Consider the following 23,806-nt stretch of genomic DNA (forward strand, 5'->3'; position numbering starts at 1 on the left):
TGTGAGTTTCCAGGTAGGCTGAGCAGCCTTGGCCATGCCTGTACCATCCTGGCCGTCCTGTCTTCTTGCTGCCCGTCTGCTCTGTGTGTGGGTCAGATGCCAGACAAGAGCTATGGGGCTCCAGGCAGGTGTTGCTCTGCGGAGGAAGCTCAAGGAAGGGCCAGCCCAGCTTTTTCTTCCTCCTGGGATCTCCCTCCAGGATGCCTCTCTACCCCTGGGTGTTTAGGAGCCCTGCAGAGCCAGGCTCTAAAGAAGTCAGGCATTGAGGGTGGCAGTGAACCCAGGGGATGCACCTGGGAGTAGGTACATGGGAAGCAAGCTTAAAAGAAGCTGGGGAAGAGGAGAGGCAGCAGGGCAGCAGCGAGGCAGCAGGGCAGCATGGGAGTTGATTTCTCAGGAGCATAATGACACAACCAGGCCAATAAGTGGATGAAGTCAAATGAGACATCCAAGTGTCTATAGTCCAAATCCAGCCCGAAATCATTGCTTCAAAGTAATTTTTGTATTGGGTGAACTCACTTTTTTTCAAGGTCTGGATTTTCAGTTTGTCTAGAAAAAAAATGGAGAGGTCCTTTAACATGTTCCATTTTTCCTCGTGGAAAAATGAGCTGGAACAGAGCTGTGGCTGTCTGGGACAGGGCACATACTCCCCAGTTTGCTAAGTACTCTCCAGGCCTGATGTCCCCGCATCCTGAGGTCGCATGTCAGCCATCCATCACTTCCCTTACTGATGTCATCTTCCTGGCCTCTGTCGGTAGCTGAGTTTGCCACCGTGCTCGCTGGGGAATTCTGACAGTGAGCTAACTTTTGGATCTGGGAGTCTCCCGGCTCTCAGGTTCTCGCAGGGAGACAGGTGGCCATTCCCTCAGCCCCAGCAGTGCTCCTGGGTGGCAGGAGGGGCGGGGTTCTAATGGTACTGGGCACACCACTGCAGGGGCTCAGTGCCACAAACATGGGTCCTTCATACCAAGGGCCACCTCAGGGAACATGTCCTTGCTGGTCAGCCCAGCTCCCACTCGTAACCATGCCCAGCTGTCCCTCCCTTAGGTGCTGGGACATCAATGCCAACGCATCCATCTGGTGGATCATTCGTGGGCCTGTGGCCCTCTCCATCCTGGTGAGTGGCCCTCCTCTCCCGAACTGGGGATCAGTGGGAGAGACGGAAATGGTGACCAGCCCACAGGGGCAGAGGGCGGAGGGACAGGGCTCCCTGTAGGTGCCAGGAGGGATAAACCACAGTGTTTGTGATGTTGGTAAGCAGCGTGGGGTGTGGAAGCTCTGCCCCCCTACAGAATGTCGGGGAGTGGGATGAGGGGTAGGCTGGAGGCAAGAGCCTGCAAACCTGGTTCTTTCCCGCGAGCAGCAGCTCAAGTGTGGTGAGCAGAGCTCCTTGTTCTAAACGGGCTGGCTCCCATTGGCCTGAAATTCCACCTTCACTGGTTCAGACCTGTGGGCCTTGAGCATTTTTCTAGGGATTTGCTCGTTAACCTGGGATGAGTCGCTAAGCTGAGATCTGAACAGGGTGGGAGTGCAGATTGGGGAAGCTCAGTGGGGCCATGGTCTTGGGACTTTGCAATGCTGCGAGTGGGTTCAGGCCTGCAGGGGGGGCCCCAGGGAAGAGATGCTGGGTGGCCATCTTGGACAGGAGCTTGCGGGTGTCAATCCTGGTGCCCTTTCGAATCACCTGGGAGTTTTTTAAAAATACTGATAGCTAGTGATTCTATTTCTTTTTCTGGCAAGAGGCCTGGGTCCTGGTCCCCAGGCGATTCTGCTGTGTACCAGGGTCGAGTCCTGTAGCCCAGCCCATGGGTATGGTTCAGCACAGGGACAGATGAGGGAAGGCACATGGCGACACATGGGAATCATCTCGTGGATAGAAGCAGTGCCTCGGCTGGAAATAACGACCACACGGACAGCTCAGGGATGCCCAAGGCTGCAGAACCAGTTGAAAGCAAATGCCCTGCCAGGCTCGCTGGCGTGGGGTAGGGGGAGAGGGCACAGGACAGGGCCCCTTCTCTTCCAGTAGCTGCCTGGGTGGCATCTTGGGATTGGTTGAGAGGAGGGGGCCATTCCATGGCAACCTTTTATTCTTTTTCAAGTATATAATCTGAGCAAAAAATGCAAAACACAAAATGTTTGTTTTGGTTTTACTTTTTGAGATAGGGTCTCACTCTGTTACCCAGGCTGGAGTGCAGTGGCGCAATCATGACTCGCTGCAACCTCCACCTCCTGGGCTCAGGTGACCCTCCCACATCAGCCTCCAGAGTAGCCAGGACTACAGGCTCCCACCACCACACCCAGCTAATTTTTTGTAGAGATGAGCATTCACTGTGTTACCTAGGCTGGTCTTGAACTCCTGGACTCGAGTGATCTGCCTGCCTTAGCCTCCCAAAGTGCTGAGATTGCAGGCGTGAACCACTGTGCCGGGCACAAAATGTATTTTTTAAAAAGGAAAAAAAAAATCATTCATCATTCTCCCAGCTACATATATGTTATGACTATGTGTTTTCCTTCCTATCTTTTTCTTTGAGCAGACACACTTTTCTTTTTCAAAGTCCTTAATTAGGTTTTTTGTTTTTGTTTTTGTTTTTTTTTGTTTGTTTGTTTGTTTTTCATTTAGCAATAGATGTGAGCTTTCCTGTTTCATGTGGAATTCCTTGAGAAACTGATTTGCCATGGCTTCATAATATTCATGCTGGAGGCTGTTTCCTCATTTAGTTAAGCCAGCCCTGCTGTTATTCTGGGACTTGGACAGCCCAGTCCAGGACAACCCTGGATGAAGGACAGCCAGCTCCAGTGTCCGGGGCTGGTTTCAGAGGACTGTAGTTTATTCAGCAATTGAGGATGTTGGATGAGCACTCTTGATGCAAAATATCTCCCTACCAACCTAGCATGGGGCCTGGAATTCCACTATTTGAAAATAGACTCATTCTTGGGACCTTAAAGATTTCTTTTCTTTTCTCTTCTTTCTTTCTTTCCTTCCTTCTTTCCTTCCTTCCTTCCTTCCTTCCTTCCTTCCTTCCTTCCTTCCTTCTTTCCTTCCTCCCTCCCTCCCTCTCTCTCTCCCTCCCTTCCTTCCTTCTCTTTCTTCCTTTCTTCCTTTCTTTCTTTTTTGCCTTCCAGTGCTCCCTATTAAATTAAATACAACTCTAAGGCAAACAGAATTAAACCAAGTAGCCTTAATGAGCTGACAGCATGCATAGCCAGCTTACAACAAGTTGCAGAGAAGCAGGGTTCCCCAAAAAGCAGTGCTGGGCCAGGAGTCCTAGACGGCCACTAATCCTGTGTCTTTTGGCAAGTGTTCTGAGGCCCCAGGCTGCTTGTGTGAACAATGCGGGTGTGAGGCTGGGTGATTCCACTGATCCCTGTTTCTATAAAATGGAGCAGGTGGGTGAGGGAGGGAGAGATGCTACCACGTGGGCAACTTCCTAATGTTGTTGGCACTGGGCACTGGGGTTGGGGGAGGGGACACCAAAATGAATAAAAAGACTGCGTTCCTGACCTTCAGGAACTGGCAGTTGAATTGGCAGATAAGTAGGCACATACATGTTTGACAGACATATGCATTTGAGCTTTTAAGATATTTTTATCTCCCAATCATAGTTGGTAAGAAAAAAAAAAGATATTTTAAGTGCTCTTAAACAGTAATATTATCCCTAAATACAGTGAATCAGGAAAGGGAAGTAATCAAGGGTGGCTTCTTGAAGCTGCAAACTGGTCCTCACACCAGCAGCTTCAGCATCACCTGGGAGCTTGTTAAAAATAATAATTCTTGGACCCCACGCCAGACTTACTGAACCATAGCCTATGGGGTTAGAGCCCAGCAATGGGTACCCTAAACTTTGAGAACCACTGCTGTAAAGTCAGTCAGCTTTGGCATTGTATTACCTGGGAGCTTGTTAGAATGCAGAATCTCAGGTCCACCCCAGACCTGCATTTTAACAGTATCCCCAGGGGCGTCCAATGCTCTGCAAGGGTGAGTGATCTGCCCTGCAACTGAGCAGACCTTAGAGCTCCTGCAGCCCAGGGTAGGAGGGAGTGCTGCCTCCAGCCATGGACTCTAGACAGTTTCACCAGGACTGGGGGTGGGGATGGGAAGGGCGGGCAGCAGTGGTGAGCCATCCTGGCTGTGATGTGTGCAATGTCTTCTCTGCCCTCAGGTCCGGGTGACAGGGCCAGGAGAGGTGGCTGGAAAAGCAAGATACCTTCAGCTCCACCTCTGCCTTGTGTTTTGCAGATTAATTTCATCCTTTTTATAAACATTCTAAGAATCCTGATGAGAAAACTTAGAACCCAGGAAACAAGAGGAAATGAAGTCAGCCATTATAAGTAAGTGAAGGGCGAAGACTGAGGCATGGTCAGTCAGCAAGCATTTACTGAGCACCTACTATGTACTCAACTGGTGCTAGCTATTGGAGATGGAGGAAAAGTTGCAGACCTAGTCCTAAGAAGTTTACCAGGTGCATGGGGGCGGTTGGGGGGAATGGTCTGACTGTAGAGCTTCAGACACTGTATGGGGATGGAAACACTAAGAAATCTCAGGCAGGAAGCCCGAAGGCAGATAGATCTTATCCTTAGGGCAAGGCTAGGGAGTCTCCACATGTGCATTAAAGACTGAAATTCACACAAATGTGTGTAGGAACAGTATGTGTATTTTTCAAAGGAGGATGACCTTCGGTTTCATCAGATTTTAGGGAAGTGTGTGATCCAAAAATACTTAAGACCTTTCAAATGTTAGAGAGAAATATGTTTGTTTTCTAGGGCTTCTATAACAAAATATCACAGACTAGGTGGCTTAAACAGCAGATACGTATTTTCTCAGAGTTCTGGAGGCTGAAAGTCCAAGACCAAGGTGGCGACAGGTTTGGTTTCTTCTGAAGCCTCTCTCTTTGGCCTTTCTGGCTGTGTCCTCACAGGGCCTTTGCTCTGTGTGTGGGCATTCCTGATGTCCCTTTGTGTGTCCATGTTTCCTCTTCTAAGGACACCCGTTGATTGATTAGGCCCCACTCCACCCTCGTTTTAACTTAGCCTCCTCTTTCAAGACCTTTCTCCAAATGCAGTCACATTCTGAGGTACTGGGGGCTAAGGCTTCAGTGTAAAAATTTGGCAGTGGGTGTGGACATAATTCAGCCCATAAATTATATTAAAGACAAAATAGTGGCCAGGCACGGTGGCTCACACCTGTAATCTCAGCACTTTGGGAGGCCAAGGTGGGCAGATTACCTGAGGTCAGGAGTTCGAGACCAGCCTGGTCAAGATGGTGAAACCTCGTCTCTACTAAAAATAGAAAAATTAGACGGGCATGGTGGAGGGTGCCTGTAATCTCAGCTACTCAGGAGGCTGAGATAGGAGAATCACTTGAATCCAGGAGGCAGAAGTTGCAGTGAGCCGAGATTGCGCCACTGCACTCCAGCCTGCGCAACACAGCAAGACTCTCGTCTCAAAATGAAGAAAAAAACAAAACAAAAACAGGACAAATTAGTGTCCCCCAGAGACCTTCTCCATGGTGTTTTGTGTTTGAGAATCTGGCAGTGGCTTGGATTACCTGGTGTCAGATTCCTGGGGGCCTGGGATGAAGTTGCCAGGTAAAACACAGGATGCCCAGTTACATTTGAATTACGGATAAACAACAAATCGTTTTTCAGTATTTATACCCCCACACGGTGTCCACTGTTTATCTGAAATTCAAGTTTAACTGGGGATTCTGTATTTTTATTTGCTAAGTTTGGCAACTCTAACCTGGGAAGCAAATACAAGAATTTATCCTTATAGATATTTATTATCTAGCAAATGAGAAACCTGGCTTTGCTTAGATGATGTTAGACATAGAGCAGCAGTGATATAGGCACGTAATTGATAAAGTTAATGGTGTAGGTACCGATTTTTTTTTTCTTTTTACGGATGGAGTTGCATGATCAGAAAGTTTGGGGCTTTTCCATGAGTCAAAAATTGTTGTATCTGAGTGATAGATACGTGGGAGTTAGAAATGTTCTAAATAAAAAATGAAAACAAAAAAGTGTGGGGCACTGCTAGCCAGCCTCAGCAGTCCGTCCCGAGCTGGGGAGTGGCACAGCTGTGTGCCCGCAGGAGGAGAAGGGCACAGGGAGGCAGAGTGGAGGCTGCAGTCTCTGTGTGTCCCCAGGCGCCTGGCCAGGTCTACTCTCCTGCTGATTCCCCTCTTTGGCATCCACTACATCGTCTTCGCCTTCTCCCCAGAGGACGCCATGGAGATCCAGCTGTTTTTTGAACTGGCCCTTGGCTCATTCCAGGTAAGCTTCCGGGACTGGGGCTGCCTGCCGAAAAGAGGAGTTCTCTCTGTGCTTAGGGAGAAGTGGAGGGCGTAGAGACAGCGAGCCAGATGCCTTATCTGGCGGAGACCCAGGGAAAGAAGGGGTCGGACCTGACAGTGCTACAGGTCCCCGAGAGGGACCCCTGGTCCCCACCAGTCAAATGGAAGTGGGAGATAAAACTAAGAGAGACAGAGAAACTGACTTCAGGGAAAATAAAAAGGAAAAGTAGCCCCAGTACACTATATTGTACAACTCTCAATAGCATATGCATGGTCAAAATAACGTAAGCGCGGATGGCTGAGTCATTAAACACTGAGGCAGGAAGATGAGCCTTGCAAGAGTGTGGGGCGGGTGTTTGGAAGAGAACACTGTCGTCATCTTCACACTGGGAAGTCCATAGAAAATGCCTTAGACTGAAAACTCCTCAAGTAGCGACATCAGCATAATTTCTAGGAGCAGTTAAGAGAGTTCCAAGGAGTAGTCGCATCTGAGGAACAGGAAGTGAGGGCGGGGTGTCAGGTGGCTGCTGGTTCCGTAACAGGAATCCTTTGATTCTTTGAAACCACGTGCATATGCAAATTATTAAAACTAAAAACTGACTTTAAAAAATAAAGTGAGGTGGAAAATCACTTACCTACTAATTCAACAAGATGTTGTGAAGTTAAAAAAAAAAAACAACAGTATACGTGTTTGGACAGAGGGAGCCTGAACATGAATCCCAAACTTTACAATGCCGTTTGTTTATTTACTCATAGCTATTTCCTTCCAAAAATAATGCAGTGTCGCTTTTGAGAAAAACATACAAAGGACAAAAAATAAGCAGATGAAGGATCAGTGAGAAAAAGAATATACAACTGCCTGGGTTGCTACACAGAAACAAATATGATAAAGTTCTACGCAGGAGGGAGAGGTGGATCGTAAGTGGTAGGGAGCTTCCCAGTAGCCAAAGCAAAGACGAAACAATTGTCTCAGGATTTCTCATATCCATAAGACAAAATCAAACTAATGGCCAGGAGAAGCCAGTGATTATAGGCTCTAGGACCTGAGATAAAATTCTCCCAGTTGTTTTTTTTAAAGAACTTAGTCCTTAATAACATTTCCACAGTAGGGCGAGACTGTCCAGCGAAGCCTTCAGTGGGGTGGCCTCGGCCTGTGAGTAGGGGCTCAAACCCTCCCCTCGTCCCCAGAGCTCTGTTCAGGGTAGGGTCTTCCTGTTACTTAAAGGTTCTAGGGAGGATGCATCACTGGGGACCCACCGAGTGGAGTCAGGTCTTGCCCTACCCACACCTTCAGACCACACCCTCCTCTAAGCTGGCTCTCTGCCCAGTAGCCCCTGTCAGTGCCCCAGACCTTCAGAGAACTCAGCCTCTGGCTTAATCCAGGATTCTTTTCCTCTCGGCCTGGGGGCTAGGAGCTAGCTTTCCCCACCACTGCTCTTGTAACGTCCAGGGAGGCTGGGCACACGATGGCCTATCTAGCAGGTAGAGGATTTGAGGACCAGTCGGGTGGAAGGACTTGACCTGGCTCAGAAAACGGACTATGCTGAGAGCTTGCACCTGGGTCTGCCTGGCCATGGATGGAGACTTCCTGTCCCTCAGAGTTGGGGCTAATGGTTGCGACTGTGGACTACCTCTCTGGGAAAATGTCTTGTCAAGAGAAAACCAAAAGCACTTTTCTGATGTTCTCATAGGATTGTTGTTGAAGGAAAAGGATCTTTTAAAGTTTTATAAATATATATGTGTGTGTATATATATTCTTATATATACACACAAAAATGTCTTTCATATATGAAAGTGAAGAGAGTAGGACAATGAACCCCATTACCTATCCCCAGCCTCAGCAGTATCCACTCATGGCCTGTCTTGTTTCATCTCTGTCCCTACCTACTACCCCCATCTTTTTAAGTAAATTCAAAACATCATGTTATTTCATCTGCAAACACTTTAGTATGCATTTCTAAAAGGCGGGGCTTAAGAAGAACACATACAACTGTAGTAACACCATCACTGTCACATACTCTTTAAAAGTATATTTACGGCCGGGCACGGTGGCTCACGCCTATAATCCTAGCACTTTGGGAGGCTGAGGCGGGCAAATTGCCTGAGCCCAGGAGTTCGAGACCAGTCTGGTCAAGATGGTGAAACCCTGTCTCTACTAAAATACAAAAAATTAGCCAGGCATGGCGGCATGTGCCTGTAGTCCCAGCTACTCGGGAGGCTGAAGCAGGAGAATCGCTTGAACCTGGGAGGTGGAGGTTGCAGTGAGCTGAGATCGTGCCATGGCACTCCAGCCTGGGTGACAGAGTGAGACTCTATCTCCAAAAAAAAAAAAAAAAAAATTTATTTACTCTTTCTGGTTGTACAAATAATGTTTGCTTATTGTGAATAATTTGGGAAATAAGGAAAATTTTTTAAAAAAAGAAAAATAATAAGAAAAAAAAATCTAGAATCTCATAACCCACAAGTAACCTCTGTTAAAATGTTGGTGTGTTTACTTCCGTCTCTTTTCTGTTCACAAAGACACACACACACATAATTGGGATCATGATGTGTATGGTTTTGTATCTTGCTTGTTTTGTTTAATTCTCTATCATGCCCATCACGAACATTTCTTCATGTCATTAAAATTCTTCAAAGTCTTCATTCTTAATGATTGCAGAATCACCGTGGAGATTAGTAAACTTGCTGGCTTGTGTGCGGTCTGCCCTATATACCCCGGAGCACAGCTAACTCCTTCCTCTGAACAGTGAAAATGTGTCCTTGGACCCCAGGGCAGCGGAGGCCAGGCAACCTGAGCCCATGCAATGGGCAGCACCCTCGGCCTGCTCGTGGCTCTGGGCCAAGCACACAGAGCTCCAGGCATGCCTAAACCCCTCCGTGCTCAGTTCCCTCACGTGTAAGGTGAAGATCGTCTCACCTGCCTCCAAGGGCTTTGGTGAGATTAAATGGAAGCACCTGGGACCTACAATGACTCAGGCCTAGCTGTGCTCCGATCCAGGTCTGTTTTATTTCACAGCCTGCCTTGAAATGCTTTTCACTCCCTCTCTGACAGTAGTTCCCAGACCATGATGCCTGTTTGTTGGAACTGTCTGGGGATCTTTAAAAGCTGCTGATGCCCCCAGCTACTGGGATCTGGGGAGTGCAACGTGGACAAACGGTCCCAGGTGATTCTAATGTGCAGCAAAACTTGGAAACCAATGCCCTGAGTGTTTCTGCCCCTCAAATAGTCCCCAGTCTATGTGGCAGTCATTGATACCTGAGATTCTAAAGCAAACCCTTCCAGCTTCGCCTCTAACTCTTTTTAAAATGCCAATATCCCTGAGAAGTTGTACATATTAAGCCCACCATCGATGAGCTGATTCAGCACCCTTTGAGGTCCTTTCCAATCTTGTAAGTAGCTACAGGCAGGCCTGGGTGGGACTAGGGAGGAGGAGTTGGGCCATCTGAGGTCAGGCCTCTGTGTGGGGAGGGCAGGCCCGTAGGGAGAGAAGGGTGGCCTGAGGTGGGTCCCTGAGAAAGGAGAGGAGCAGGGCGAATACACCGCAGAGACACCGCTTCCTGCTCACCTGTAGGCCTCTTAGGCTCCAAGCAGGGCTGGGGTGCCTGCTTGGAGTCCCTCCCCTGACAGAGCTCCACACCGGGATCCTGGGGGCACCATCAGGAAATCGGGAGCTCCAAATACCAGGGAGGGAGGATCTTACAGGCACAGACCTCACCACACCAGGGAACATAAAACTCTGAGCATGGAGGTGCAGCCACCTGTCCATTAAGCAGGGAGGTCCAACCCTGCTCACCGCTGGCTGGCTGGGACCTGTACATAGTTTGTTCTGCCTACACATTTGTTTTTCAATTTGAATTAGTTATCTACATTTAAACATATTCAGATTTCCAGCTTATCTTGAAACAAGACCATGCAAGGCCCAGGGTGCAACCCTGGGTCGCCTACACCCCTCCCAGCAGAGTGGGCACACTTCAGGTGCCACCCATCCCTGTGGCTCCCAGGTGAACTTCCTGAGCCCGGCTGACTGGGTTAGCAGCCCCTACTGACCTGTCTCTGATACCACATGTGTTCGAAAGGGAGCCTACCCTTGGCTGCAAGGAGTTCACAGTTTACACTAGATGAGCCAGCACAGCCAGGGGCACCGTGGGCAGCCCACAAGAGGTAGCCTAATTCCCAGTGAGGCAAGAGAGGTGGGGAAATGAGCCTGTAGCTGGTGATTAAGAGACCTGGGGAGGGTGCAGCTGGTCAGCTGGTTCAGGTCACATGCTGAGCACCTGAGCTAACCCTGCTGCCTCTGTTCGTCTGGCAGGGACTGGTGGTGGCCGTCCTCTACTGCTTCCTCAACGGGGAGGTGAGTAGTCTCGGGTCACCCAGGTACCCAGGAGCGCTCCTAGCCATTGGATTCCGGGTCAGAAGGAGCTACCTGGGAGGGGTGGTAGGAAGCGGGATGGAAAGAGTCAGAGGGAGTCCTGGGTATGGTGGCAGGGGGCTTGGCCAGTTCTTTTATAAGTCTTAATGGGAGCAACAGAATCACCTGGAGGGCTTGTTAAAACCATGGCTGGACCCTGTTCCTAGTTTCTCATTCCACAGAAATAAATTCTATAGGTCTGGGCTGGAGTCTGAGAAAATGTTTTTTAACAAGCACTCCTGGTGCCGATGTTGATCTGTTCAGCAAATGCAGGAGGAAAGTTCGGCAGAACCGAGGTTCCTGACTGCCCTGCTGCTTGCTCAATGGGCGATCTCAGTCACTGCTGTGCTCTGGGCCTCAGTCTGCCCATATGTAAAATGGGTGACTCAGAACTGTCTGCAGCTTAATCCTTAGGGACCTCCAGATGAGCAGTGACTCCTTGGGAGACTGCATACTCACTTTGAGGACTCGAGCCTCACACAGAACATTTGGGTCAGGACGCCAGGCTCTGGGCATACAGAGCTATGTAGTCAACATGAGCTAAGCCTTTCTGTGACTACTGACCGTCTATCTGGTTTGTTGCACTTGAATGGGAATGACCTTTGATGTTTCCCAAAAATCAAACATCAAGCCTAGCTTCAAACGTTCAGCTGCTGCAGCTGGCACTTGTGAAGGAAATTTAGAGTAACTCCCTGGGTCCCAGGTAAGTTCTGAGCTTGGGTGGCTTCATGGGAATAAGTATCCACTTGTTCCAAGGTGCACAAGTCCTTTCTTCAGGACACGATGTAATGAGATTGTGGGTGCATGTGCCCAGGAGAGAGGTGACCCTCAGTAACTACTGGACATTGGGGCTGGAAACAGTCCATCTGCGTGGCCTGCAGGCTAGGGGACAGGACAGCTGGGCAGGAGCGGCTGTCCTGCCACTGCGTGGAGTCCCCGGGGGTGTGAGCAGGGATCCAGGCACAGAACTGTCCTCTCCTCCTGGGCTGATGGCTGGTCTCCCGGGCAGGTGCAGCTGGAGGTTCAGAAGAAGTGGCAGCAGTGGCACCTCCGTGAGCTCCCACTGCACCCGGTGGCCCTCAGCTCCTCCTTCAGCAACAGCACCAAGGCCAGCCACTTGGAGCAGAGCCAGGGCACCTGCAGGACCAGCATCATCTGAGAGGCTGGAGCAGGGCCACCCACGGACAGAGACCAAGACAGGTCCTGAGACAGCTGGGCACTGCTGTGCGTCTTCCCAGCAGACACCCTATAATATACCCTCCTTCAGCTGTAGAAGCCCCTTCCCAGGCCTTGGACTCTTCCGAAGGGATGTGGGGCACTGTGGGGCAGGACAAGGGCCTGGGATTTGGTTTGTTTGCTCTTCTGGGAAGAGAAGTTCAGGGGTCCCAGAAAGGGACAAGGAAATAAAGGGTGCCTGGGATGAGATTTGATCTGTATTTGTCCATCCTTTTGCCTTGACACAAGGTGAGGGTGTATGCTCCGGCCTGCTCCCAACCCCTTCCTGCAGGAGGAGGGCTCCTCCCTGGTCCCCCAGCTCAGTTAGGAACAAGATTAGAAGGCCCAGCCAACACGAAATGTTTGCCGTCGGCGGATCCTGTCTCCTACTTTAACTCACCTGGTTAGTAGCTCTCACCCAAACCTTCAGGACAACAGCTAAAATAATAGGATAAAGTCACCATGGAGGCCAGGGAAGCCCCAGGGCCCCCAGTCCCTTTTACTATCCCCAACAGGGTGTGAGGGGCACACCCCTGTTTTTCCTGCTCTTTCACACAGATGTCCTCAGCCTGAGGCAGACACAGCAGGAAATGGGGCATGATCGCATTTCATAGAAGACAGGTCCACCAAAGCCCTATGACTTGCCCAAGCTACTAAGCAAAGAGGTGGCAGAAGTTCAGTCCAGGGCCTTTGACTTCAAATGCCCATGCTCCAAGGCTGTGTATGTGCTCTCCCTGCTGCCCCTCTAAGCTCCTGGGGACTTCAGTCTCACCCTCCACTCTCGTTCTCGGTTCCTTTGAATATCTGCGCTCCCTGCCCCCATGTGAGGATGAAAAAGGACTCAATTTTTGAATGCTTCTACAAAACCAAACCTACTAGTGCTCAGGAGGTAGCGTTCTGGAGAGAAGTAGAGAAACTCCCCTCCATGTCAAGGAAAAGGCATCCTGCTGGTGGGTGGGTCAGCTCTACTCCTGGCTTTGGGTGACCCTGGACAAGTGCATCCCTCTCTGGGCCCTGACTCCCCACCACCATATATCCCCTCCCCGTGAAGAGACAAGGGGGTTACGCATCCCCTTTGAAACTTGTAGATTGCTCCAGGTTCCCATTTCCCAGGCTAAGATGCCGCCTGTGTGGTTGGTGAGCTCCGTACTCCATAAAACCGATCAATTCACGGAAACCTTTCTGGGATGATCTCCGTGGACTCTGGGCATCTTGGTAGTTCAACCTTAAAGTCCATGGCCTTACATCCTACAAAGCAGACTGCCTCATGACTCCATGCATCCTGGGATAAGAATTTTAAAACATCACAATAGAGGTAGGTACAGGTGCTCAGCCCAGACCAGGAAAGGAACCTGGAGCAGTGACAAGAGCGGGACAGAGACCAAAAACCCATGCAATTGCTGGGAGCCAGAATTCACCAGGTGAGGGAGGGGGAAGGAGTCTGTGTAGAAAGAAATGGGCTGAGGGCAATAACCTCACCTACTTCAATAACCTCACCTACTTCTGGGCAGAAAAAGGACTAGAAAGGGAGCACTTTCATGAACAGAAGTAAAGATGTGCTGGCAAGGATGGAAATCTCCGCTGGTTCCTGGCCCCCTTCACCTCCATGCATCCCCAGCATGGGTGCTAATCATTACCCAGGGTCTCACTGCTCCCCCTCACCTCCTGTGGAGTCCAGCAGATCTAGATACCTGCTCTGTGAAATGTGTTCTGGGATTACAAATGGTGCCCTAAGGCTGTCTGACCCTCACAGCAGACACGTGCACACACGGGTCTTGAGGACGTCTGTGTATTAGCAGTCAGGTGGGTCCTCCTGGGAGGGCTTGCTCAAGAACTCTTCTCAGAAAGAAACCCACCTTAAGGTAGGGTTCTGATAGGCAGAGCTCCCAGAGGGGACAGCCAGCTGCTAGAAGCTGGGGTTATCCAGGGTTTGTAAGGTTCAAACAAAGGGCAGGGAGGCAAACCGAGTCAAATGGTTTGAAAACCTACAGTGTGCAGGGCATTCTGAGGGAATCCTGAACTCTGCCTCTTTGGCACTGACCACCAAAGCTAAAGCCAGGGACACACATACAAAGGCCCTTTGAGCTGGTGGAAGACAGTCCTAGGCACTGATTGGACCCTTCGCTGGAAGAACGATCCATTCTTAATGACCCTGGGAGCCCCAGAGATTCTGCAGCCCCTATCCCAGCACGTGTCAATGAAACAGGCATGAACTATCCTTGGCTGTGCAGCTAGCTCAGGCACCAGTTACGCCGCTGCTTCCAACTCTGTTCCAGTCCAGGGAATTAAATTCAAGAAGGAGTTTTTAAATGTTTTTTTCTTCTTCTAAAATCAGCATCTGGCTAGGTCTGTGCAGCTGGTGGCCCTGAGGCGCCCTCCTGGCCTCTGGCCCTGCACATCAGCTGCAGAGGTCCCCCGGTCATTTCTGGCTGATCACCCACAAGTCACTGGCAAAGAGGCAGCCGTTTCAAGGTCCTTGTCCCACCTCAGCCCCACCAGAGGCCACATGTTAGAAAAGTCCCATCTTGACCACACTTTCTTGTAGAATCTGATGTCCCTGGAGGGGGCTAAAATTTCCATGGTCGTTCCCAGGGATGGGTGATGCTGTTGATGTGAAGGCCGCTGATGGCGTTCAGGAAGAAGAGGAAGGAGGCAGTGAATTCGCACCAAAACATCAGGGTGAAGCCGATGAGTGTGACTTGGTTCCTGAGGAGGATCACAAAACCCAGGAGTCCCCCGGAGGAGAGGACGAAAGAGACCAGGAGGAGGATGGAACCCAGGACCCACTTGCGCCGTGAGTGTTTGTCCTCGCACACCTGGGACACCATGAGGAGCTCCAGGCCAAAAATGGTGGTCACCACGGCCAAGGCGCCCACGCTGCGCACCAGGCCCATGCCCACAGCCAACCCGGGCACGTGGGCCTGGCCCAGGTCTCTGAAGCACATGGGTGCACTCAGGTTGGTGGTGATGCAGAAGTGCCAGAGCCCGAAGACGCGGTCCTCAGCCAGAAGCCAGTGCCCGTCACAAATGGAGACCGAGGACAGGACCACAGTCAGGGCCACACACGTGATGATGAGGGTCCGGATGAAGGATTCAAAGAAGGACCGGCGGGGCTGCCTTTGGCCCAAAGGCCTCCGGGCCTGGAAAATACCATAGGAAGCACCCTGTCAGCCACAGCCCTGCCATGCCCCCAGGAACCTCTGCAGGGAACACCCCTGCGCCCTCCTTCCCGCTCCACACAGTCCTATTCTCTGCTCCGGTCTCCTGTGAAGCCCGGAACAGACCAGACCCCCCATTTTTGGGGGACCCTCCCACCCTTCTAGACCTGTGAGCATTTGCCATCCAGTATTCACCAGGCACTAAGAGTTCCCTGAGCTTGCTTTCTTTCGTGATCTTAGAGTGGGTGAGAAGTCCAAACCGACTGACAAATCTGAGTCAGTTCTGAGTTCAGAAAACCTGTCGTGCCTGCCTCCCATGACCTTGAGCATGCAGCCTGCCTTGGTTTCTTTGTACAAAAAACAAGAATACGGCCTGGCGGAGCTGCCAGGGTTGTACCAAGCACTGAGACATTAGCACATCAATACACGGTTCTGTTTCCCTCCATCTGCCCAGGACACACGATTTTGTCCTAACCTCCACCCACCTGATCATTCTGAGCTGTCCACGTGCAGCCCTGGACTCTAGGCTATCGCCTTGTTTTTCTTGGTACTGAAAGTGATGCTTGCACCTTGCCCTCAGACTCGTGCGGCCCGTACCCTATCCAGAGCTTGCCAACCCCATTGTCTGCTCCTGCAGCGTCTGGGCATGGGAAGGCCATTGCAGCTCTCCTCCGCTTCCGGTTCAGCCCTGGAAGGAGGTGCCCCCGCCCTGGTCTCCTGGCAAGCCAGGCTAGGTGTCCAGTGAGGTGTCTCATCTCACAGTTCAAGGATACCACCCCGGCACTGCACCCAAGCCCTGGCCCAGAAAGCAAATGAAAGACTTCAGGAACTCTTTACACTGCCCACAAGCCCCTCACAATCCGCTCCGCCTCCCCAACCAACCTCAACTCCCAGCACACTCCCCTCTCCCCATCTCTAGGACTTTCTTTCCTCAGATGACTGGCTCTTCAGCCTGTAGAGGCTCTTCCGCAGCTCCTGCCACCCCGCCAGGGCAACACCTCTTCTCCATTCTTCATGTCTCAGCTTCAAGTCTACTCCACTGGGAGGGCTTTCCTGCCCCCTCAACCCAGAGTCAGGCCCCTCCTGGTATTTCTGTGTCAGGCACCTGTTCAAATTCTTCACCATTCTGAGGACAGTTTGTAGTTACATATTATTTCTGTCTCATTCCAACACTATGTGCTCTGGGAAGGCAGCCCCCGACCACCACAACACCACATTCTGTGTTTATGCACTGCGGTGTCCCCAATACCTGGGCATTCAGTGGGTGCTCAAGGGAGAGCTGTGAGATAAGTCAAAGGTCGTTTGCAACCACTGTCACTTCCGTCTGAAGCTCCCTTTAAACCGAGTCTCCTGCACAGTCATACATTAAATGACCTGCTTTGGAGTGTGTTTAGAAGCTGCCAGGTTGGCAGGCGCGGTGGCTCACGCCTGTAATCCCAGCACTTTGGGAGGCCGAGGCGGGCGGATCACGAGGTCAGGAGATGGAGACCATCCTGGCTAACACGGTGAAACCCTGTCTCTACTAAAAATACAAAAATTTAGCTGGGCGTGGTGGCAGGCGCCTGTAGTCCCAGCAACTCAGGAGGCTGAGGCAGGAGAATGGCATGAACCCGGGAGGCGGAGCTTGCAGTGAGCTGAGATTGCGCCACTGCACTCCAGCCTGGGCGACAGAGCGAGACTCCGTCTCAAAAAAAAAAAAAAAAAAAAAAAAAGAAGCTGCCAGGTTACACCTCGATTTGGGAGGTAGGCAAAACAGGCACGCATGATGGTCACTGCTAGGACCCAGGAGAATGGAGCAATGAGGAACACAGGGTGTGTCCTATGCCATGGGCGAATGGAGGCTTCCTGAGGCAGGTCTGGGCCACTCCTGTCAGTGTGAGACATAAAATAAAGCCCTGCTTCTGGGAGACTCCTGGTCAAAGAGCCTGGCAAGGGTATCTGCTCACATGCCCCAGACACAGGAGCTACCACTAATTTCTTTTTTTTTTTTTTTTTTGAGACGGAGTCTCGCTCTGTCGCCCAGGCTGGAGTGCAGTGGCCAGATCTCAGCTCACTGCAAGCTCCGCCTCCCGGGTTCACGCCATTCTCCTGCCTTAGCCTCCTGAGAAGCTGGGACTACAGGCGCCCGCCACCTCACCCAGCTAGTTTTTTGTATTTTTTAGTAGAGACGGGGTTTCACCGTGTTAGCCAGCATGGTCTCGATCTCCTGACCTCATGATCCGCCCATCTCGGCCTCCCAAAGTGCTGGGATTACAGGCGTGAGCCACCGCGCCCGGCCTGCTACCACTAATTTCAACCTCAGGCGTACAGGAATAAGGATGCAGTTTGCTTTCAGCACCTCTGCCTTAAGTAGGATCCTGTTTTATTCTCAAACCTATGAGGTTGATAAAGTAGGAGGCTCCATGGTGGGTGTACGGAGAAGGAAACTATGCAGAGGGTAGGTGACTTGCCCAAGATCACTCACCTAAATCGCAATGAAGCTTGTTACGGCTGCCCAGACAATTGTATGATATACAGGAGGTGGAATCCATTCAGTGAATAAATACTGACTAGGGCCTTCTAAGGACAGGGCCTTTGTGCTAGGGGCTCAGTACTGAGCCCTTACAGCCCTCCCCACATGGGCTGTAAGCTCCTGGAGGGGAGGGACTGCACTTGGTCTGTGCCAGCACGCTGCCTGGCGGGGATTCCAGACATGCCCCAGAACAAAGGGGAGGAATTCCCTGCGCCCCATGCCCGGCTTGGTGAGGAAAAGGTGCGTGCAGAGGGATGCCTCAAGGGCCATGCCAGAGCTAGGACCAGGTGCTGAGATGAAGGCAGCCTGGGTGCAGTCAAAAACACAGAGCTATGCGTATGGGCTGTGCTTCTCAAACTGTGTCCCCTTGCGCCTGGTGGGGCTTCCAGTGCTGAAGCCAGGTGGGCAGGGAAGCTGAGCAGGCTGGCGCTGCATCCCCTTCCTCACTTCAACTGAGCCCTGTACCTGCTCGGGACACTGGGGGTCCAGGAGTCTGTATTGCATTTTATTACACACACAAAACAAATCTACCAGTAAGAAAGAAACCAAAGGAAATTTTGAAAACCTAGGTCTACTCCACAAACCATTAGAGGTGTTTGTCCTTGGGCAGTTTCTTCACTTACTGAGCCCTTGTTTTCTCATCTAGAAAATGAAGTTAATGACGCTTGCAGGAAAGTCGTAGCCATGAAGGCACCTGGCAAGGTTACAAGGTCCCTAGAGAATGATAAGTGGTCCTAAAAAGGAGGAGCACCACATGCAGAGAACGAGTCAAAGGACCCAGAAACCTTTTAACCCTAGACATCATGCTGGCTGGAAAACAGGCACGTCCCCAGTCCCTTCCCCAGCCCCACCTGTCCTAGGCAGACTGGACTTTAATCTCCAGGCCCTTAGATGTCACGTCAGAATCAGAAAGTGAAGACAGCTGACCTCATCTCGTTTCCTCCCCATCCTGCCGCAAAGTAGAGCTTCATTTAAACTCTCCGGCCACCACTGAAACTCCCAAGAATCAAATGAGATCCTGTATATAAAGATGCATGGTACACGGACTGCTCCCAACTCATGGTAGCTATTAATATTAGTAACAATAACACATATTGAAGTATTTATTCTAACCACCCGGCACCTCCGCCAGCTTTCAGTGATGCAGGGCCTGAAACGGCTCCTGGAGGGCAGCTGGACAGGTATGCAGTGGAAAAGAAGGAACGGGGAGGTCAAGTCCTGCCCCTGACCTAGAGGACCCCTGCAGGGTACCTTTAGGCAATCACTTAAATCTCTCTGAGCCTTAACTTCTCTGCTAAAAATGTAAGCATTTTCCTTTTTCATCTTGTGACCTATAGAATAGGGTCACGTGACACTACTGGGGTACTGAGTCCAACGTCATGGTCTTCCTCCTATAACTCAGGGCCTCATGTGTTCCCCTTAACGAAAGCACCCCCAGGTAGACAACCTAAGCTCCTCCCAACTCATTCGCCACATCCCCAACATGTCTCCCCCATTGGCTCCCCCTCATCACCCACTTCCCCCCCCCCACCCAGGTGAGGCCATCACCATCATCAACATCCTGGAAGTTCACAGCCTCTGATGAGCGGGCCTGCCTCTGCTCCTCTCAGCCCCAGCGGGGCCCACCCCTGCCTGCATGACCCAGAACTTGCTTCCTACCTGTGTTTGTCCCCTGGCAAGTCATGGTTGCAGGGATGAAGAGTTATTACCCCAGAAGTGGCCGGAGCACCCACCCTTCACCTGGAGCCTGTGGCCTCCCCAGCTGAGCTCTCACCTTGCTACCAGGCTTCCTCCTCTCTTAATTGAGCATTCGCTCCCTCCATGCCCTGTTTCCAAGTGTCTCTCCCCACAAGGGCTGTAAGCTCCTGGAGGGGAGGGACGACACCTGGTCTGTCCCAGCACGCTGCCTGGCCAGGATTCCAGACATGCTCCAGAACAAAGGGGAGGAATTCCCTGCGCCCTATGCCCAGCTTCGCCCAGGTGCCTAGGTCCTGGCTATAGAAGAGGTTTTGGGGGTGGCCTGTGGATAGGGTTTCTCCCGTTAGGTAAAGGCAGGAGGAGCCAGTGGGATTTGGAGCCAGAAAGCCCTGGGTTTGAATCTTGATTCTGTTCCTTGGCCAGCCACTGAGGGCACGTTACTTCCGAGTCTCGGTTACCTCATCTATAAACTGGGCGGAACAGTATCTACTAGGTCAGTGTTGTGGCTGAGCGTTTCTACACGAAGTCAACGGGCCTCTGTAATCCCGGGGACAGTCCAGCGGCTAGACTCTGCAGCGGGCGAGCTGCGCGGAAAGGAAGCTCGCCCGCTGGGGAGCGGTACCGCCACCCACTGACTTCCCTTCGGGGAGCAGCAGACCCGAGGGAGCGGGTAGGAATGCGTAGGTTCTTAGCCAACATAAACATCTCGCACTCCGCTAAGGAGAAGCCAAGCCTTCGGAGACACGGGCTTCTTCCCTCCCCAGAGCCTTTCCCAGAGGACTGGCGCCTCAGCGAGTCCATTCCCAGCCCAGGACCCCAAACGCAGCTTTGCGGAGGGAGACGGTCTTCCTAACCTCCACCCCCAGAAAAGTCTAGCTTCCCGAGAGACGCATCCTGTTACATAAGCCTCACTTTGCAAGTCGATTCTGTTCCTCCACCCCAGATGCGCCTCATTTCTCACAAAGGGGAACCCTTATGGTAAACCGACCAGTAAGTCACTGGTGACCTCAAAGAGAAGAAATATTTCTCAGTGAAGTTTGGGAGCCTCGGGTGCTTGCAAGGCCGCGAACAGAGGCAGCCAGAGTCCGCGCCCCGGGAGCAGCTATGCGAGGCAGGCTCCTCGAGGTTGCTCCCCGCCCAGCCTCCTCCGGACCCAGGTTTGCAACAGGGGGCGGGCACGGGGGGCGCTCACACCCCCGGGCCGACGCTGGAGTTCGCGGGGGGTACGCCCCTCCCCCCTTTCCCCCACCCCCACCTCCCACGGCGGGGCAGCACCCCGGGTCAGCGCCTCGCCGGGGGCCGGCTACCTGCACGCCGATGGCAGTCATGCTGCGCCCGGCGGCCGCGCTGCAGCCTCGCTCCCTCCGGCTGCTCTGTGTGGCCGCTGGCGCCTGCCCGGGACCTCTCCGCGGGGGCGGGGCGGCTGCTGGAGGCGGGCGGGGCGGGAAGGGGCGTTCAAAGCTCGGCAATTAACCCCGGGCGGGCTCCGCGGCTCAGATTACGCTGAGTCAGCGAGGGCGGCCGGAGGAGCCCCTGGGGAGCCGCGGGGAGGACCCGGCACTCGAGGGGAGGGATCCCTCGAGTCCCAGGGTAAAGGATCGGGAAGTCACTCCGACGCTCCCGAACCTCCGAGGACCGCTTCGCCTGGGGCGCAGATTCCTCGAGGGCCGGGAAGGCGACAGAGGGCCCGAGGGTTCGGTTCCTGTTCCAGCTTGCTGAGTCGAGCCTCTGGGAACGCGGCAGGGTCCGAAGGGAGGAGGCACGCGCCGGGGCTCTACTGCCCTCACCCTGCGGGGTGACCTTGGGCTACTTGTTTAGCGTCTCGGAGCCTTGGTTAGTAAGGGAAATAATGAATGTGAAAGGTGGGGCTCTTGCCGGGCCCTCGCTAAGTGTAAACGGAGTGGAACCTTTTGGGCAATCCTACTTGCGTCCCTCAAAGGGGATGTAAAAATCCTGCTTTCCTCCTGAACGCTTCAGGGACTATTAAAAGTGCAAATACGCCAAACAAATGTGGTTATTTTTTCTCCACTTCGATAGGAACTGAGTTTTTTTTGTTGTTGTTTTTTGTTTTTATAACATTGTCTTGCTCTTGTCGCCCAGGCTGGAGTGCAATGACGCGATCTCGGCTCACTGCAACCTTCGCCTCCCGCGTTCAAACCCCAAACCCGTTCAAGCGATTCTCCTGCCTCAGCCTCCCGAGTAGCTGGGATTACAAGCGCGCCCCATCACACCCTGCTAATTTTTGTATTTTTAGTAGAGACGGGGTTTCACCATGTTGGTCAGGCTGGTCTGGAACTCCTGACCTCAGGTGATCCGCCCACCTCAGCCTCCCAAAGTGCTGTGATTACAGGGGTGAGCCATGGCCTCCGGCCAGATCTGAGTTCTTAAAGAGGCAGCACCTAAAAGCTTTTACTGCCCCAAAAGGGTGGAGGTGGGAGAAGCGTCCAAGGGTCACAAATTCCAACAGAGAGGCTTCCCTGCCGCCCCTCCTCAAATGTGGTGGTAAAGCAAGACCCTTCACTAAATGGCATAAATTAAATTGTCTGGTTCACTCAGGCAGGCAGCTCCTGGTGTCTTTACCCAAAGACAAAGCAACCGCACTCATCTGTTTTCCCCTGTAGAGCCATGTGAGAAAGAGGAGTAGTTACAATTGTCTATGTATCTTCCGCTTAGATACTCATGTGATTCCATCCCTGCCCAAGAGACCTTGTCAAATCCTTTACCCCAGTCCTAGGGCTTGACAAACGGAGAAATGGCCCAGGCACAGGAGGGCTTGGCCCAGGCCACCCACACTTGAGTCTGCCGGAGGGCCGGGACTCCACTTACCCGGCAGGCCTAGTCCGGGTTTGAGTTCTTGCCACCATTCTGCACCAGAGTCACCTGGAGGGTTTGTTGAAACAGATTGGGAGGCTCCACTGCAGAGTTTCTGGCTGAGTAGGCCTCAAGTGATGTTGGTGCTGCTGGCCTGGGGGCCAGGCTTTGATAACCACTGAGCTAAGGCAAAGGGCAGCTGGCCAGGCTCAGCCAGCCTGGTGCCTCTCTGCTCTGGGGCCTTCCCTCCGTGGCCCCCACCTGCTTTGTCCCCAGTCAAGGGTCCCAGAAGCCAACTCCTCCGCGCTGTGGGTTCTGGATAAAGAGCCCACATGGGAAAGGAAGACCTGTCCTGTTGGGGGTGGGGGTCCTTTCACTGAGCCCTAAGAATGCCCTGTGGGAGAGACCTTCTAGATCGTAGCATCTCACCTGGCCAAGAGGGAAGTGCCTGGAATTAAAATCAGAAGGAACAGTTAGGTCGGGTCATCTGCACCCACTGCATGCCTTTTCCAATTTTGTGTGTGGTCAGGCATGTTTCTCGCAGCCTGTTATGCTTTGTTGGTAAGAATAGAAAAGTCTTGAATCAGTAGAATTTAGAGCAACATGTCTTTGTCAGCAAGATAGTTGGAGAAGCAGAAATGACTTAAGAATAATAAAGAGGAAGTGACTATCCAGTTCTGATCATCTTATGCTCACATGAGGACTGGGAATATGGCCAGAATCTGGGTGGAATCTGAGCTAAGACTTTAAGACCTGGAGTCTCCTAGGTCCCTCTGTGTCTTAGGGGGTTGGGGTGGTGCGGGGAGTGACAGCATCCACAGCCCTCTCCAATCCTGGTGCGATAGCCAGAGAGGTATTGGGGTCAGAAGTCCCAAAGCGTGGCGCTTTGACTTACCCAACCGAAGAAGTCTGAAGGTCTCTCAGACCTTCCCTCCCTTCACCATCTCTCCCAAAACACAGGATGAAATCGAAGTTCCTTTATCTGCCTAACATCCAGACCCACCAAAAGGAACAATTGTTTTTCTCCTCCTCCACGTAGGACCAAGAATGTGACCACACCCGGCAAGTGAATCTCTATTCCCGGATCCATTCAGCCCTCTAGAGAATTCCTCTTCTGCTCTCTCCCATCACCTGTTCTGCCAGGATAGTATAGAAGCTTCTGAGCACTGCTGAGGGGTGGGCATCAACTCTCTCATTCTGCCCGGGTATACACGTTGAATTAATGGATATACCTTTTTCTCCATTTAATGTGCCTTTTGTGAGTTTATTTTTCATTGAAACTTCAGAGGGTGAAGAAGCTTTCCCTTAAACCCTACAGAGACAAATAACGCACCAGGAGAATGACCAGAGAAGTAAGGAGTTTTAGTGTGAGGGGGGTCATGGCAGGGGCAGAGGTGGGGGTTGGATGACCGGGTGGACCTCCAGGTGTTAAAAGTAGAAACAGCGTGGGCATGAGTGCTGGGCTGTGGGACAGCACACAGCCTGCCTATTCTTTGACTTTCTCTGCCCTTTCTCCAGATTGTGACAGACTTAGCACCTGACCCTCCCTGACCCCTGCTTCTAGGCCTGGCCAGGGCTGGGGAAAGAGGAATTGCGTAAAGAAAGGCAGGAAGTGGCTCCCTCCCACCCCTCTGACTACTCTTTTCTGATGAGGAAGACCCAGGCATGTTCCTTAGAGAGTTTCAAGTGTATTGGTAGGGACACAATTCCTGAT

General features: G+C 51.9%; 2 protein-coding genes across 2 annotated transcripts in view; one reads left to right on the forward strand and one right to left on the reverse strand.

Annotated features, from left to right (window-relative positions):
* The window catches only part of LOC112617133 (secretin receptor), a 78,171-nt gene extending 66,046 nt beyond the window's left edge, over window positions 1-12,125 (forward strand). Inside the window, exons 9-13 of the mRNA XM_025373867.1 lie at window positions 1,048-1,117; window positions 4,238-4,329; window positions 6,143-6,269; window positions 10,600-10,641; window positions 11,708-12,125. Of these exons, the coding sequence (XP_025229652.1) occupies window positions 1,048-1,117; window positions 4,238-4,329; window positions 6,143-6,269; window positions 10,600-10,641; window positions 11,708-11,857 (481 nt within the window). The 3' untranslated portion in view covers window positions 11,858-12,125. The remainder of the gene's footprint in view (window positions 1-1,047; window positions 1,118-4,237; window positions 4,330-6,142; window positions 6,270-10,599; window positions 10,642-11,707) is intronic.
* Window positions 12,126-13,414: 1,289 nt separating this feature from the next.
* On the reverse strand, window positions 13,415-20,680 carry LOC112617134 (voltage-dependent calcium channel gamma-like subunit). Its single transcript, XM_025373868.1, has 2 exons — window positions 20,589-20,680; window positions 13,415-15,053 (listed from the first exon to the last, which is right to left on the reverse strand). The coding sequence occupies exons 1-2, from the start codon at window positions 20,607-20,609 to the stop codon at window positions 14,481-14,483; spliced, it is 594 nt and encodes a 197-aa protein (XP_025229653.1). The 5' UTR covers window positions 20,610-20,680; the 3' UTR covers window positions 13,415-14,480.
* Between the last annotated feature and the right edge of the window lie 3,126 nt (window positions 20,681-23,806).

This window comes from Theropithecus gelada, unplaced genomic scaffold (genome assembly GCF_003255815.1).
Source record: "Theropithecus gelada isolate Dixy unplaced genomic scaffold, Tgel_1.0 HiC_scaffold_15883, whole genome shotgun sequence".
In the NCBI taxonomy this organism is placed as follows: domain Eukaryota; kingdom Metazoa; phylum Chordata; class Mammalia; order Primates; family Cercopithecidae; genus Theropithecus; species Theropithecus gelada.

What these genes read in the sequence shown, in the direction of transcription:
- LOC112617134 (XM_025373868.1), bottom strand. Translation starts at nt 20,609, where the DNA reads ATGACTGCCATCGGCGTGCAG. An exon ending in TGACTGCCATCGGCGTGCAG is followed by an intron (nt 15,054 to 20,588) that starts GTAGCCGGCCCC and finishes GGTATTTTCCAG; the next exon opens with GCCCGGAGGCCTTTGGGCCA.